The sequence below is a fragment of the Nerophis ophidion genome, linkage group LG04, assembly GCF_033978795.1.
Source record: "Nerophis ophidion isolate RoL-2023_Sa linkage group LG04, RoL_Noph_v1.0, whole genome shotgun sequence".
NCBI lineage: Eukaryota > Metazoa > Chordata > Actinopteri > Syngnathiformes > Syngnathidae > Nerophis > Nerophis ophidion.
Window position 1 is genome coordinate 51,509,890 of NC_084614.1, and position 12,925 is coordinate 51,522,814.

General features: G+C 38.1%; 1 protein-coding gene across 3 annotated transcripts in view; it reads right to left on the reverse strand.

Annotated features, from left to right (window-relative positions):
- Nucleotides 1-12,925, reverse strand: part of srrm3 (serine/arginine repetitive matrix 3) — a 145,316-nt gene that overhangs the window by 18,089 nt on the left and 114,302 nt on the right. For all 3 annotated transcript variants that reach the window (XM_061898261.1, XM_061898259.1, XM_061898260.1), the window contains one exon: nucleotides 8,221-8,492. In XM_061898261.1, the coding sequence (XP_061754245.1) occupies nucleotides 8,221-8,492 (272 nt within the window). The remainder of the gene's footprint in view (nucleotides 1-8,220; nucleotides 8,493-12,925) is intronic.

Here is a 12,925-nt window from a genome sequence, read left to right on the forward strand (position 1 = left end):
GGTGTCATGGCCTGGGGGCTAAACATCAGTGAACGGTGGCACCAGCTGAAGACCCTGCAGCTGACCTAGAAGTGCCCTGGAGGAGGTGCAATAGGGAGAGATGCCTAGCAGTTAGGTCAGTACGTATTAATTGTATATATTAGGGGTGTGGGAAAAAATCGATTCGAATACGTTGTGCGATTCAGAATCAATTCTCATTTTTAAAAAATTGATGTTTTTTATATATATATATTTTTTTTTTTTTACATTTTTTTTTTTATCAATCCAACAAACCACTACACAGCAATACCATAAAAATGCAATCCAATTCCAAAACCAAACCTGACCCAGCAACACTCAGAAGTGCAATAAACAGAGCAATTGAGAGGAGACACAAACACGACACAGAACAAACCAAAAATGAATATTATCAACAACAGTATCAATATTAGTTATAATTTCAGCATAGCAGTGATTAAAAATCCCTCATTGACTTTATCATTAGACATTTATAATAATTAAAAAAAAGAACAATTGTGTCACAGTGGCTTACACTTGCATCGCATCTCATAAGCTTGACAACACACTGTGTCCAATATTTTCACAAAGATAAAATAAGTCATATTTTTGGTTCGTTTAATAGTTAAAACAAATTTACATTATTGCAATCTCTTGATAAAACATTGTCTTTTACAATTTTAAAAGCTTTTAAAAAAAAATCTACTACTCTGCTTGCATGTCAGCAGACTGGGGTAGATCCTGCTGAAATCCTATGTATTGAATGAATACAGAATTGTTTTGAATCGGAAAAATATTGTTTTAGAATCGAATCGAAAAAATCTATATATTATCGAATCGTGACCCCAAAAAATCGATATTGCATCGAATCGTGGGACACCCAAAGATTCGCAGCCCTGATATATATATATATATATATATATATATATATATATATATATATATATATATATATATATATATATATATATATATATATATATATATATATATATATATATATATATATATATATATATATATATATATACATATATATATATATTTATTGGGGGTGTAATGGTACGTGTATTTGTATTGAACCGTTTCGGTACGGGGGTTTCGGTTCGGTACAGGGGTGTACCGAACGAGTTTCTAAGCTTAAGTCTTAACAAGCTGCTTTGCTTCTTCTACCTCTGTCTCAGCACCCAGCATTGTCCCATCCACACAACCATCTGATTGGTTTACATACAAAGCGATAACAGCCAATCAGCAGTGCGTATTCAGAGCGGTAACAGCCAATCAGCAGTGCGTATTCAGAGCGGTAACAACCAATCAGAAGTGCGTATTCAGAACGCATGTAGTCAGCGCTTCAGCGTCGAGCAGAAAGGTGTTTAGCAGGTGAGCATAATCCAGGATAATCTCCCCAAATGATAATAAACACCTCCCAGTCAACTACTAGTATCATCACTATGACCGTTCACGTTCTAGAAACAAAATGCAGCTCAGCTCACTCGCAGTGCTGGCTTCAGGTGAAGGCTAATTAGCTTTTAGCATAACGTTAGCTCATTTTGCGGTGTGTGTGTTAGGTCATTGTGCGGTGTGTGTGTGTGTGTGTGTGTGTGTGTGTGTGTGTGTGTGTGTGGGAGGGTGTGTTACGGAGTGTGTTGATTGAGCTGTGTTGAAGCAGCAAAAAAGGACATGTTAAATGAAGAGTTTCTGTCTCTGTTAGTTGATATAATAATGTAAGTAGATCATAAAGCCTACATGAACTCCATGATGTTCAGGGATGAATAGTCTCTCCTATTGCTATTGTATTATTTTTTCAGCCATAGTTACATTAATCATTAGTAATGTAGCTGCCTAGGAAAAATATCTAAGTGAGTCTTTATAAACAGGCTTAATCTGTCAATCTTCTTCTCCTATTGGTGCCGGATTTTTTTTTGTTGAAAAGAGAGACAAATCCTTACGTCCTGTATCGTGGCCTGAATAACATTACTATCAAAAATAAATATCCACTACCTTTCCTCCATGAAAGGGATCTGTCATTTTCACAAAGTTAGATATGCGCAATGCTTACCACCTCGTACGTATTAGAGAAGGTGACGAGAATGTCCCAACAGGACATTTTGAATATTTGGTCATGCCTTTTGGTCTTACTCACGCCCCAGCCGTTTTTCAAGCACTTGTTAAAGATGTATTGAGAGACTTTCTAAACCGTTTTGTTTTCGATTATCTCGACGATATTCTAATTTTTTCCCAGTCCTCTACTGAATTGTATGTCAAAGCGGAGAAATGGGAGTTTCACTGTGACTGTGTCTTATTTGGGGTTTATTATTGGGTCTGGAAAAGTGAGACCTGACCCCCAAAAAATAAAGGCAGTTTTAGAATGGCCACAGCCAGCAAGTCGACGGAGGCTCTAACAGTTCCCGAGTTTTGCTCATTTTTATAGGCGCTTTATACGCAACTTCAGCTCAATTGCCCAACCCCTTTGCCGATTAACCTCATCATCAATTCCCTTTTCTTGGACTGAGGAGGCTGAGTCTGCATTTAGAAGACTAAAGGACTTATTCACTACCGCACCAATTTTAATGCAACCGGACCAAACGCGTTAGTTCATTGTAGAGGTGGATGCCTCTGACTCTGGAGTTGGAGCAGTGTTATCTCAACGGTCTAGCTCTGATGACAAGCTCCACCCCTGTGCTTTCTATTCTCATCGTTTATCGCAGACCGAAAAGAATTACGATGTAGGGGAATCGGGAGCTTTTGGCCATCAAATTGGCACTAGAGGAATGGAGACACTGGCTTGAAGGAGCTAAAAAGCAATTTATCGTCTGGACTGATCATAAAAATCTTTCGTACATTCAAACTGCTAAAAGACTCAATTCACGCCAAGCCAGGTGGGCATTGTTTTTCAGCAGATTTGATTTTGTCCTAACTTATCGGCCAGGCTCCAGGAACATCAAGCCAGATGCCCTCTCTCGCCAGTTCACCTGTTCTGACACCCCCTCTGACCCAGTGACCATTTTCCCTTCCACTCGCATTGTTGCAGCCGTTACTTGGGAGATCGAACCAAAGGTTAAGGAGGCTCAACGCACAGAACCTGATCCAGGTAATGGACCCAATAACCATCTCTATGTGCCCAATATAGTGCCAATCTGTCCTGGGATGAGTATGCCCATTACTCTCAATTAAGTTCTGCTACTGGTTTAACCCCCTTAGAAGCCTCTCTTGGCTATCAACCGCCTCTATTCCCCAAGCAGGAACAGGAGTTGGCCGTGCAATTTGTCCAACATCATCTGCGTTGATGCAAAAAGGTATGGAAGGACACACGAACTGCTCTCCTTCGTATGGCCGAATACAACAAGGTGGTGGCTGATCGTCGCTGAGTTCCTGCTCCAGCCTATCAACCAGGACAGATGGTATGTTTATCTTCTCAGAACATCCCCCTAAAAACAGAGTCGTAAACTTTCTCCACATTTCATTGGTCCTTTTCCTGTCGACGTAATTGTCAACCCTACAACCGTCCGTCTAAAGCTGCGCTCTTCTATGAGGATACATCCTGTTTTTCATGTTTCCCAGCTCAAACCAATGACTGTCAGCCCTTTGAGATTACAAAGAGAAACATATATAAGACTTGTAATCTCGCTAGAAAGATGTCCAGGCATCGAGTAATTGTCTCTGGCCCCCTGCCTGCGAGAGGCAATGATGAGAGATATAGCACATTAGTGTCGCTTAACAAGTGGCTGGCTAGCTTTTGTAGACAACAGGAACTCATGTTTATTGATAATTGGCCCTCTTTCTGGGGCAAACCAGGTTTGTTGATGAGGGACGGCCTTCACCCTAACCAGGGAGGCGCCATCATCCTGTCTAGGAACATAGATTTTTGTTTGAGGCAAACTTGACAAACTACACTAGAGCAAGCACGGTCACAGGCAATTACAGAGTCTGATAGTCTTGGTGAGGAGTGTTTAGTTTTTTCTGCAGTGACTGTGCCAGAGGTGGACATGCATTCTACTGAAGTGGCAAATTATGTTGCGCTCAGTGTATCGCAGCACCAAGCAAACAATCTGAAAAGTCCCATCACATCAATTCCTAGATATGGTCGAAATTATTTAAAGCGCACTACGCATAATAAACACAACATTCTTAATATTACTACTATGGATAATTTAAACCAAAATTCCTCAAAACAGCCCACTACCTATAATATGGGCTTTTTAAACATAAGATCATTGTCTCCCAAAACGTTATTAGTTAATGAGGTCATTAGAGAAAACAGTCCTAATGTCATTGGTCTCAGCGAAACCTGGCTCAAACCAGACGATTTTTTGGCACTGAATGAGGCATCTCCTCCTAACTATACGAATGCGCCTTAAAAGGGGTGGGTGGGTCGCACTAATATACAATGAAAACTTTAACCTTACCACTAACCTAAATATTAATTATAAATCGTTTGAAGTGCTTCCTATGAGGTCTGTCGCACCGCTGCCTCTCTACCTGGCTGTTATCAACAGCCCCCCTAGGCCCTATCCGGACTTTATCAGTGAATTCTCAGAGTTCGTCGCAGATCTAGTGACACACGCCGACAATATAATCATAATGGGGGACTTTAGTATCCATATGAATACCCCATCCATGCGTGGCGCTCCAGACTATAATTGATAGCTGTGGTCTTACACAAATTATAAATTAACCCACGCATCGCAACGGTAATATGATAGATCTAGTGCTTGTCAGGGGGGTCACCACGTCCAAAGTTATGATACTTCCGTATACTAAAGTTTATGTAGAAAATCTTGAATAAATTGTTGCAGAGCAGCTAAATGAACACTTAGCGTCTGACAATCTCTGTGCACCCTTTCAATCCGGTTTCAGGGCAAATCGCTTTACGGAGACAGCTCTCACAAAAATGACTAATGATCTATTGCTAACGATGGATTCTGATGCGTCATCTATATTGCTGCTTCTTGATCTTAGCGCTGCTTTCGATACCGTCGATCAGAATATTTTATTAGAGCGTATCAAAACACGTATTGGTATGTCAGACTGAGCCTTGTCCTGGTTTAACTCTTATCTTACTGACAGGATGCAGTTGGTCTCCCATAGCAATGTGACCTCAGACTATGTTAAGGTAATGTGTGGATTGAGGCGTGGGTCACCCACATCTGCAGTCCTCTCCAAGGTTTCTCATTGTCATCACACTGAGTTGAGTTTTTCCTTGCCCTGATGTGGGATCTGAACCGAGGATGTCGTTGTGGCTTGTGCGGTCCTTTGAGACACTTGTGATTTAGGGATATATAAATAAACATGAATTGATTAAAGATTGGCAACACTGTCGGCGCCATCCTTGAGTGCGTGTTTTGCTTTACGATGGTATTTTAAACTTGAAGTAAGCAGACGTTTGAAACTTTTTGTTTCTGCAACAACCAAAAAAAAATACCTTAGTTTTAATAATAATAATACATTTTATTATTTTGCACTTAACATTTGAATAACAAATCTTTATCCAAACTTCTGTTTTGAAGCTAAGTGGGCCGCCCATCCTCGTGTAGCAAAGGCTTAACCCGGAAGTGATTAATCTACATTCATATTTTCTAACGCAATAACTTATTTTTATTATTCACATGCGTTGACACGTTAACGTTGACAGCTCTATCATATGTATATTAGGGGTATGGGAAAAAATCGATTCGATTACGTTGTGCGATTCAGAATAGATTCTCATTTTTTTAAAATCGATTAAAAAATATACATATATACATAGAGTATATATATATATTTTTTTATCAATCCAACAAACCACTACACAGCAATACCATATTTGCACAAAAAAAAAATGTTTATCAGTTTGAACATCAAATATGTTGTCTTTATGGCATATTCAACTGAATATGGGTTGAAAATGATTTGCAAATCATTGTATTCTGTTTATATTTACATCTAACACAATTTCCCAACTCATTTGGAAACGGGGTTTGTATATATATATATATATATATATATATATATATATAATAACTTAGGGCGTGGTGTTTGTCCAACACTATGGCAGTTCCTGCAATCAGGTACATGCGCTCTCACAAGAGGGAGTCAGCAGTACTATCGCCTTTCAAAGAAGCCACATAACAATACCATAACAATGCAATCCAATTCCAAAACCAAATCTGATCCAGCAACACTCAGAACTGAATTAAACAGAACAATTGATGAGACACAAACACGACACAGAACAAACCAAAAGTAGTGAAACAAAAATTAATATTATCAACAACAGTATCAATATTAGTTACAATTTCAGCATAGCAGTGATTAAAAATCCCTCATTGACATTATCATTAGACATTTATGAAAAATTAAAAAAAAGAACAAGTGTCACAGTGGCTTACACTTAAATGATAAATGGGTTGTACTTGTAAAGCGCTTTTCTACCTTCAAGGTACTCAAAGCGCTTTTCTACCTTCGAGGTACTCAAAGCGCTTTGACACTACTTCCACTTGCATTGCATCTCATAAGCTTGACATTACACTGTGTCCAATGTTTTCACAAACAAAAAGAGTCATATTTTTGGTTCATTTAATAGTTAAAACTAATTTACATTATTGTAATCAGTTGATTAAACATTGTCCTTTACAATTATAAAAGCTTTTTTTTTTTTTTTTTTAAATCTACTACTCTGCAAGCATGTCAGCAGAATGGGGTAGATCCTGCTGAAATTGTATGTACAGAATCGTTTTGAATCAGAAAAATATCGTTTTTGAATCGAGAATCGCGTTGAATCGAAAAAAATCGATATATTATCGAAACGTGACCCCAAGAATCAATATTGAATCGAATCGTGGGACACCCAAAGATTTGCAGCCCTAATATATATGTATATATGTGGGCCAGCAAGGCCTTCTCCGCTGGCCTAGCATAACCAGAAATAATGATCATAATTAAAGATAAAAGTATTTTTTTATTTACTTCCCCTAAATATCTAAATGTATTTGTATTCTCTTAATGGCATATTATGCTTCTTCCAGTACTGTTGTTTTTAGGTTCGAGTTTTTATCCGATCAGAATTCAGCTTGCTTATGTTGCCGTGCTGTACAAAATTTGCCTGGGGCCTTCAGAATGAACAGTGCAGGAGTCTATTCACTGTAAGTGAACGGGCTCATACAGTTGATAGATGGTTGTGATAGTCAATCAGATCACGAGTTGATGTCAGTAAGGCCTTCTCTGGCCTTACGTTGAACGTGACATTTATGCGTCCTATGATCAGATACTCATCGGGACTCTTAGCGGATGAATTTGAGAACACAGAGTTGAGAGACAGTTACGATAGCCTATCTGAGTAGTCTGATGTTAACGAGACTGTGATTGGATTCTCACTTGTCATTCCAAAGTGAGTATCCATTCACAAGTTGACACTTAGCAGGAAGCAGGAAGTGTTGACCCACAAAGAAGGAGAACAAAACGTTGATTAAATGGCAGATATATATTGTGATGTTACGAGCTAGATAACATAAGAACTCCATTACCCAGCATGCCACAGTATCCCCGTTTAGGTTGTTGAATGTAGCCATGCCGGTGTTTGCAGCTGCAGCTGAATGTTATCGGTGAGCACACTGTGGAGTAAACTTAAAGGACTCAGCCAACACGCCTCGTCTGCATCTTTTATGATTACACAAGACAATACATATATTTGCAAGGCCATTTTCAACAATGATATTTAAGGAGTAACTACATCTTGGAGGAGACGATGTCGGCGATGAAATGGGGAAATGCTTGTCGAATGGGTGAATTGTGAGTTCAAATATTTTATTTCTTAATTTTTTCACCTTTGATATGTTTTTCCAATTTTATTTTTGACAGTACCACAAAAGATATGTTTTAATTGCTGATGCGGGTTTATTGATTTTTAAATACGTCAGAAAATAACCCGTTGTGAACACTGTTGAGGTGATTCAATGAGCAGTAGTCCGTACATGTGTTTCTGTATAGTACTTCTCCAGCAATGGTCATGTGGCGACATGAATCATGGTATTTTGAGAGGTAATCATTGAAGTCGGACATTATTGAAGGCCTAGGTGGCTCAACGGCTCGCCACTGGTTCCACGTATGTGTGTATGTATGCGTTTGTGTGTGTGTGAGAATATGAAGCCATATGTTTGTGATTATACGTGAGTTAAGGTGTTCCAGATTCTCTAAGAAGTTTTACAATAAGAAGTATAAATATCTTTCTCAAATATTTTTTCTTACTTTCTTTGATGCCGGCTCCTCCCTCTGTGAGTGTGAGAGTGCTGGGAGTGTGCCGAGTCACTGCTACGTGCGGGAGAGCAGGAGTTCCTGTTGTGATCTCGCTGGTTCTGTGTTCTCCCTGACCTGTGACCGACAGCCGCAGCCTTGTCATCCACACTCTCACCATCGCTCGACTCACGCAGCTGCACGCCTTGACTCCTGCAGTGGACTTTCTGTTCTTTCAGCAAAGTGGACTGGATACTAGTAGAACCAGGAGCCAAAATTCGCAGCTTCTGTAAATAAACAATGACCAACAAAGACAAAAAAGAAGACAAAAGAGGACAAAAGGAGCATTAGAATGTTTTCAGGCTTGTGACTGAGCAACACGGTACCAAAGGAAGGTAACATGTGAAAAAAAAAAAAAAGTTTTCTCCATAAGGCTTCTAGATAGATAGTCCTCTAAGGTGCAGCACATGCAATACTTGGCATGCAAAACCATAATAAATTAAAGAAAACCATAATTGAAAAAACAAAACAAAACTAAGAGGAGAAGGACAAGAGGGAAAAATACCAAAATAAGTGAATAAATAATAGAGCAGAGGCAGAAAGTAAAGAGCTACAGATAGTGGTAATTAGAAGAGAAAAAGAGGACTTCTTTCATTTGAATGATTTTAAAGAAATGAAACAAAACAAAGACAACTGGACAGAACATCACAGAAATGGAGGGAACAAAATAAAGAACACAATTATTCAATCAGTCGAATCAGAAAAAAATATCTGCTACACAATTTTTCTCTTTTTGATTTTTTTTCCCCTGAAACAAGTGCTGACATGTGAACAGCGACCCATTTGCTTCTATTAAAATCAATGTTATTCCTGTTTAACTCCCTTCTGGTTAACATCCACTTACCAATAAAGTGGTATTCCCTCCTTTAGTAGGTAAGGTATGAAGAAAAGGGAAAAGTGGGGCAACATAAGTGCATCATTAGATTCACAAAATGCAAGAGAAAAAGACACAAAACCCTTCCTGTCAGTGAGTCATGACACAGTGCATGGGAATCAATGGAAAATAAGTGAAAACAAAGAGGAACACCACAATGTGTAAGGGATCCCTCACACAGAGTACTTGCTTTGGGACTGACCACCTCCTGGAAACATTTAGTGGTACTTTCCTTTTTCAGCCTGATACATTCCGATGGAAACAACTTTGGCCTTTAAAGGGTGATGAGAGTCTGCTCACAGCCTCCGTAATACGAGCGGTACTTTTTAAGTGTCTCTTACTGACTCTTTTGCTTCTTTCGCTAAGTTTTTAGGATGTTTCAATAAAACATTGTGTATGACTTAGTTATTTAGATGTCCCCACTTTTAAAACCACCTCTATCTTAAAGCCTGAAAAAAAAATTAACAAAGCCAAATTAACAAATTCATCAAAGGCTGTCCAACTTTGTAAAATACACCAACACTAAGTTGCAAGTGACTATTACCAAATTATTTGGGGTGTAATGAAATTCAGTTAAACAAAACAAAAAAACTTCAACATAAAATTCAAGGATTTACGAAATAAATACGATGAGATTTGACTGCTTGCTGCATAAGCTGACGCTGCAGTGTCTACAAGATGGAGAACGGCATGGCTCCCGACAGCGCCATATATCTCGGGACAATTAAGTTGCTGCACATGGATGCCTAGTTCCAAGTTGAAGGAATTACACAAGACTCAATCAAGTATTTCCATGTAGTAGCAGTGCTGGAAGCTTCAACGACAGTCAGAGCACTGACGCTACTGGAGGATTCACTGGCACTTGAAGCCTTTTTACATTTTTTCTTACTGTCAGAAATAAACGGGGTCAACCGCTTACCAACTTCATGTATAGCAAAGCCTCTGAATGAATGTAGAGCAACTATATTTAACAATTTTGTTGGTTGGGGGGCACATTTCCAGAAAGCTAAGGACAGGGGGAATGGACTTCTTCTTTTACTATTAGTCTTATTTTTTTAATTCCAGAGAACCAGCATCTTCAACAGGAGACATTTGTTTTTGGTCTATTTGTTTGTTGTTGTCAGAGTTACAGAAGCACTCTGCTGTTTTTAAGGACCTTCTGAAAAAAAAACAAAAAAAAAACTAGTCAAAGATGTATATGACAGCCGCAAAATGTGCGTCTCACTTTTTTTTTTTTATTGAACTCATGGACCACCAATGGAGTAACCCAAATGATGAAAAAGAGAGGACCTAATATGGAGCCTTGAGGAACACCACTAGTATCACTAAGTAAGTTGAACAAAAGGCTATTGACTGCATCTGGAGTAAAAAAACAAAGCTCCAGCAACACCTTAGTTGTATAAATCACATTATGAAAAAACATTCTGACTGCCAAAAAGGAGAGGACCTAAAGGGTTGCCTTGAGAAATGCCTCGGTTAAGTAAAACACAAGTTTAGACCCCAGTGTTCTATCTTTGCAAGCAAGGTTGCAATGTCAATGCAAGGATCTGCCGATGTGTTTACAGTGGTCCAAGTTCCTCTATAAAAACAGGAGCACTGTTGAGTTTTTAGAAATTTGCGGCAAAAATGTTTGCCTAAGAAGTTTTGAACTAAACTCAGGGGCCGGTATGATGTCATTCCTGGGCTAGATTTTGACCTGAGCTGCCAGTTGTATAGCATTGTAGCAAATGCTGACTGCGTTATTTACCGGTCCATCACAAGTTTGTCACTTACACAAAACGTTTCATCTGTTGCTCAATTATCATCTCTATGCATATTTTACTACCTGTTGTTTATTCTCTGGATATGGATTTTTTTGGACGGGTATTTTCTTTGAGTTTAATCTTTCTTGGTTGTCTATTAGTTCATGTTTTCATACAGAGACAACAAAAGCCTAGAGCGCCTTGCTGTAGACGGTAATGTTAACTTCTTGTTTCATGTCAGCCAGTTTTTACTGAACATTTACAACTTTATACATTTTGGTATAAGTCACAGGACAAACCAGACTATGGACCAATGTAAAACATGTGATTTATATTGGACAAAAGTTTCAAGTTTACTCAAAAAAAAAAAATAGCTTTGAACACTTTGCACAGAAAAATGTCAGAAGTTGGCAAAATACTTGCTTGTTTTACGTACATAGTTCGACAAGGACTGAAAATAAAAAGAGCAGGTTATGTGTTTTTTATGTTTGTTTCTTACAAATTTTTACTTCAGTAACAGGTAGTGGTCTACTACATAATTATTGTTTTAAGCTAAGAAAGCTAAGATGATATGGTGTGCATTTTGAGCCAAAAGTATAAGAACTTCAAGACACAAGCTTTCAAAACTTTTTAGTTTATGAAATAATAAAAAAAACTATTGAGATTGGTAATCTTGGGTAATTTTTTTTCTTTGTGGGAGCAAACCATTCTAATACATAGGCTCTAATTTTTGCAATGCAATTGTTTTTCATCAACAACATTTTTTATAAAACATCTAGATCATCTTTAGTTATTTTTTTTCCATATTATTTTATATTGTATAGTGAGCCCTTTATTACATTTGGTATTGTCTCGTGTGTTGACAATTTCGTTACACCCCTACAAATTTTAAAATGAAGAATAAACACTTTTGCAAGCAATTAAATAGCTCAAAAGACATCATTAACTCTCATGCATTAGTCATCCGGCAGCTATAACATTATGACCACATACACATTGTAATTAGACACGAAGCAAAAGCTATATGAAAATAATATTCTGCCATGATAAACATGTATATATATATATACATATATATATATATATATATTTTTTTAAATATATATATATATATATATATATGTATATATATATATATATATATACAAACCCCGTTTCCATATGAGTTGGGAAATTGTGTTAGATGTAAATATAAACGGAATACAATGACTGGGTGTGAGTTTTCCTTGCCCTTATGTGGGCCTACCGAGGATGTCGTGGTGGTTTGTGCAGCCCTTTGAGACACTAGTGATTTAGGGCTATATAAGTAAACATTGATTGATTGATTGATTGATTGATTGATTGATTGATTTGCAAATCCTGTTCAACCCATATTCGGTTAGATGCACTACAAACACAAGATATTTGATGTTCAAACTCATAAACTTTATTTTTTTTTGCAAATAATAATTAACTTAGAATTTCATGGATGCAACACGCGCCAAAGTAGTTGGGAAAGGACATGTTCACCACTGTGTTACATCACCTTTTCTTTTAACAACACTCAATAAACATTTGGGAACTGAGGAAACTAATTGTTGAAGCTTTGAAAGTGGAATTCTTTCCCATTCTTGTTTTATATAGAACTTCAGTCGTTCAACAGTCCGGGGTCTCTGCTGTCGTATTTTACGCTTCATAATGCGCCACACATTTTCGATGGGGGACAGGTCTGGACTGCAGGTGGGCCAGGAAAGTACCCGCACTCTTACTACGAAGCCACGCTGTTGTAACACGTGGATTGGCATTGTCTTGCTGAAATAAGCAGAGGCAACCATGATAACGTTGCTTGGATGACAACATATGTTGCTCCAAAACCTGTATGGACCTTTCAGCATTAATGGTGCCTTCACAGATGTGTAATATACCCATGCTTTGGACACTAATACACCCCCCATTCCATTACAGATGCTGGCTTTTGAACTTTGCGCCTATAACAATCGGAATGGTTATTTTCCTCTTTGTTCTGGAGGACACCACGTCCTCTGTTTCCAAATATAATTTGAAA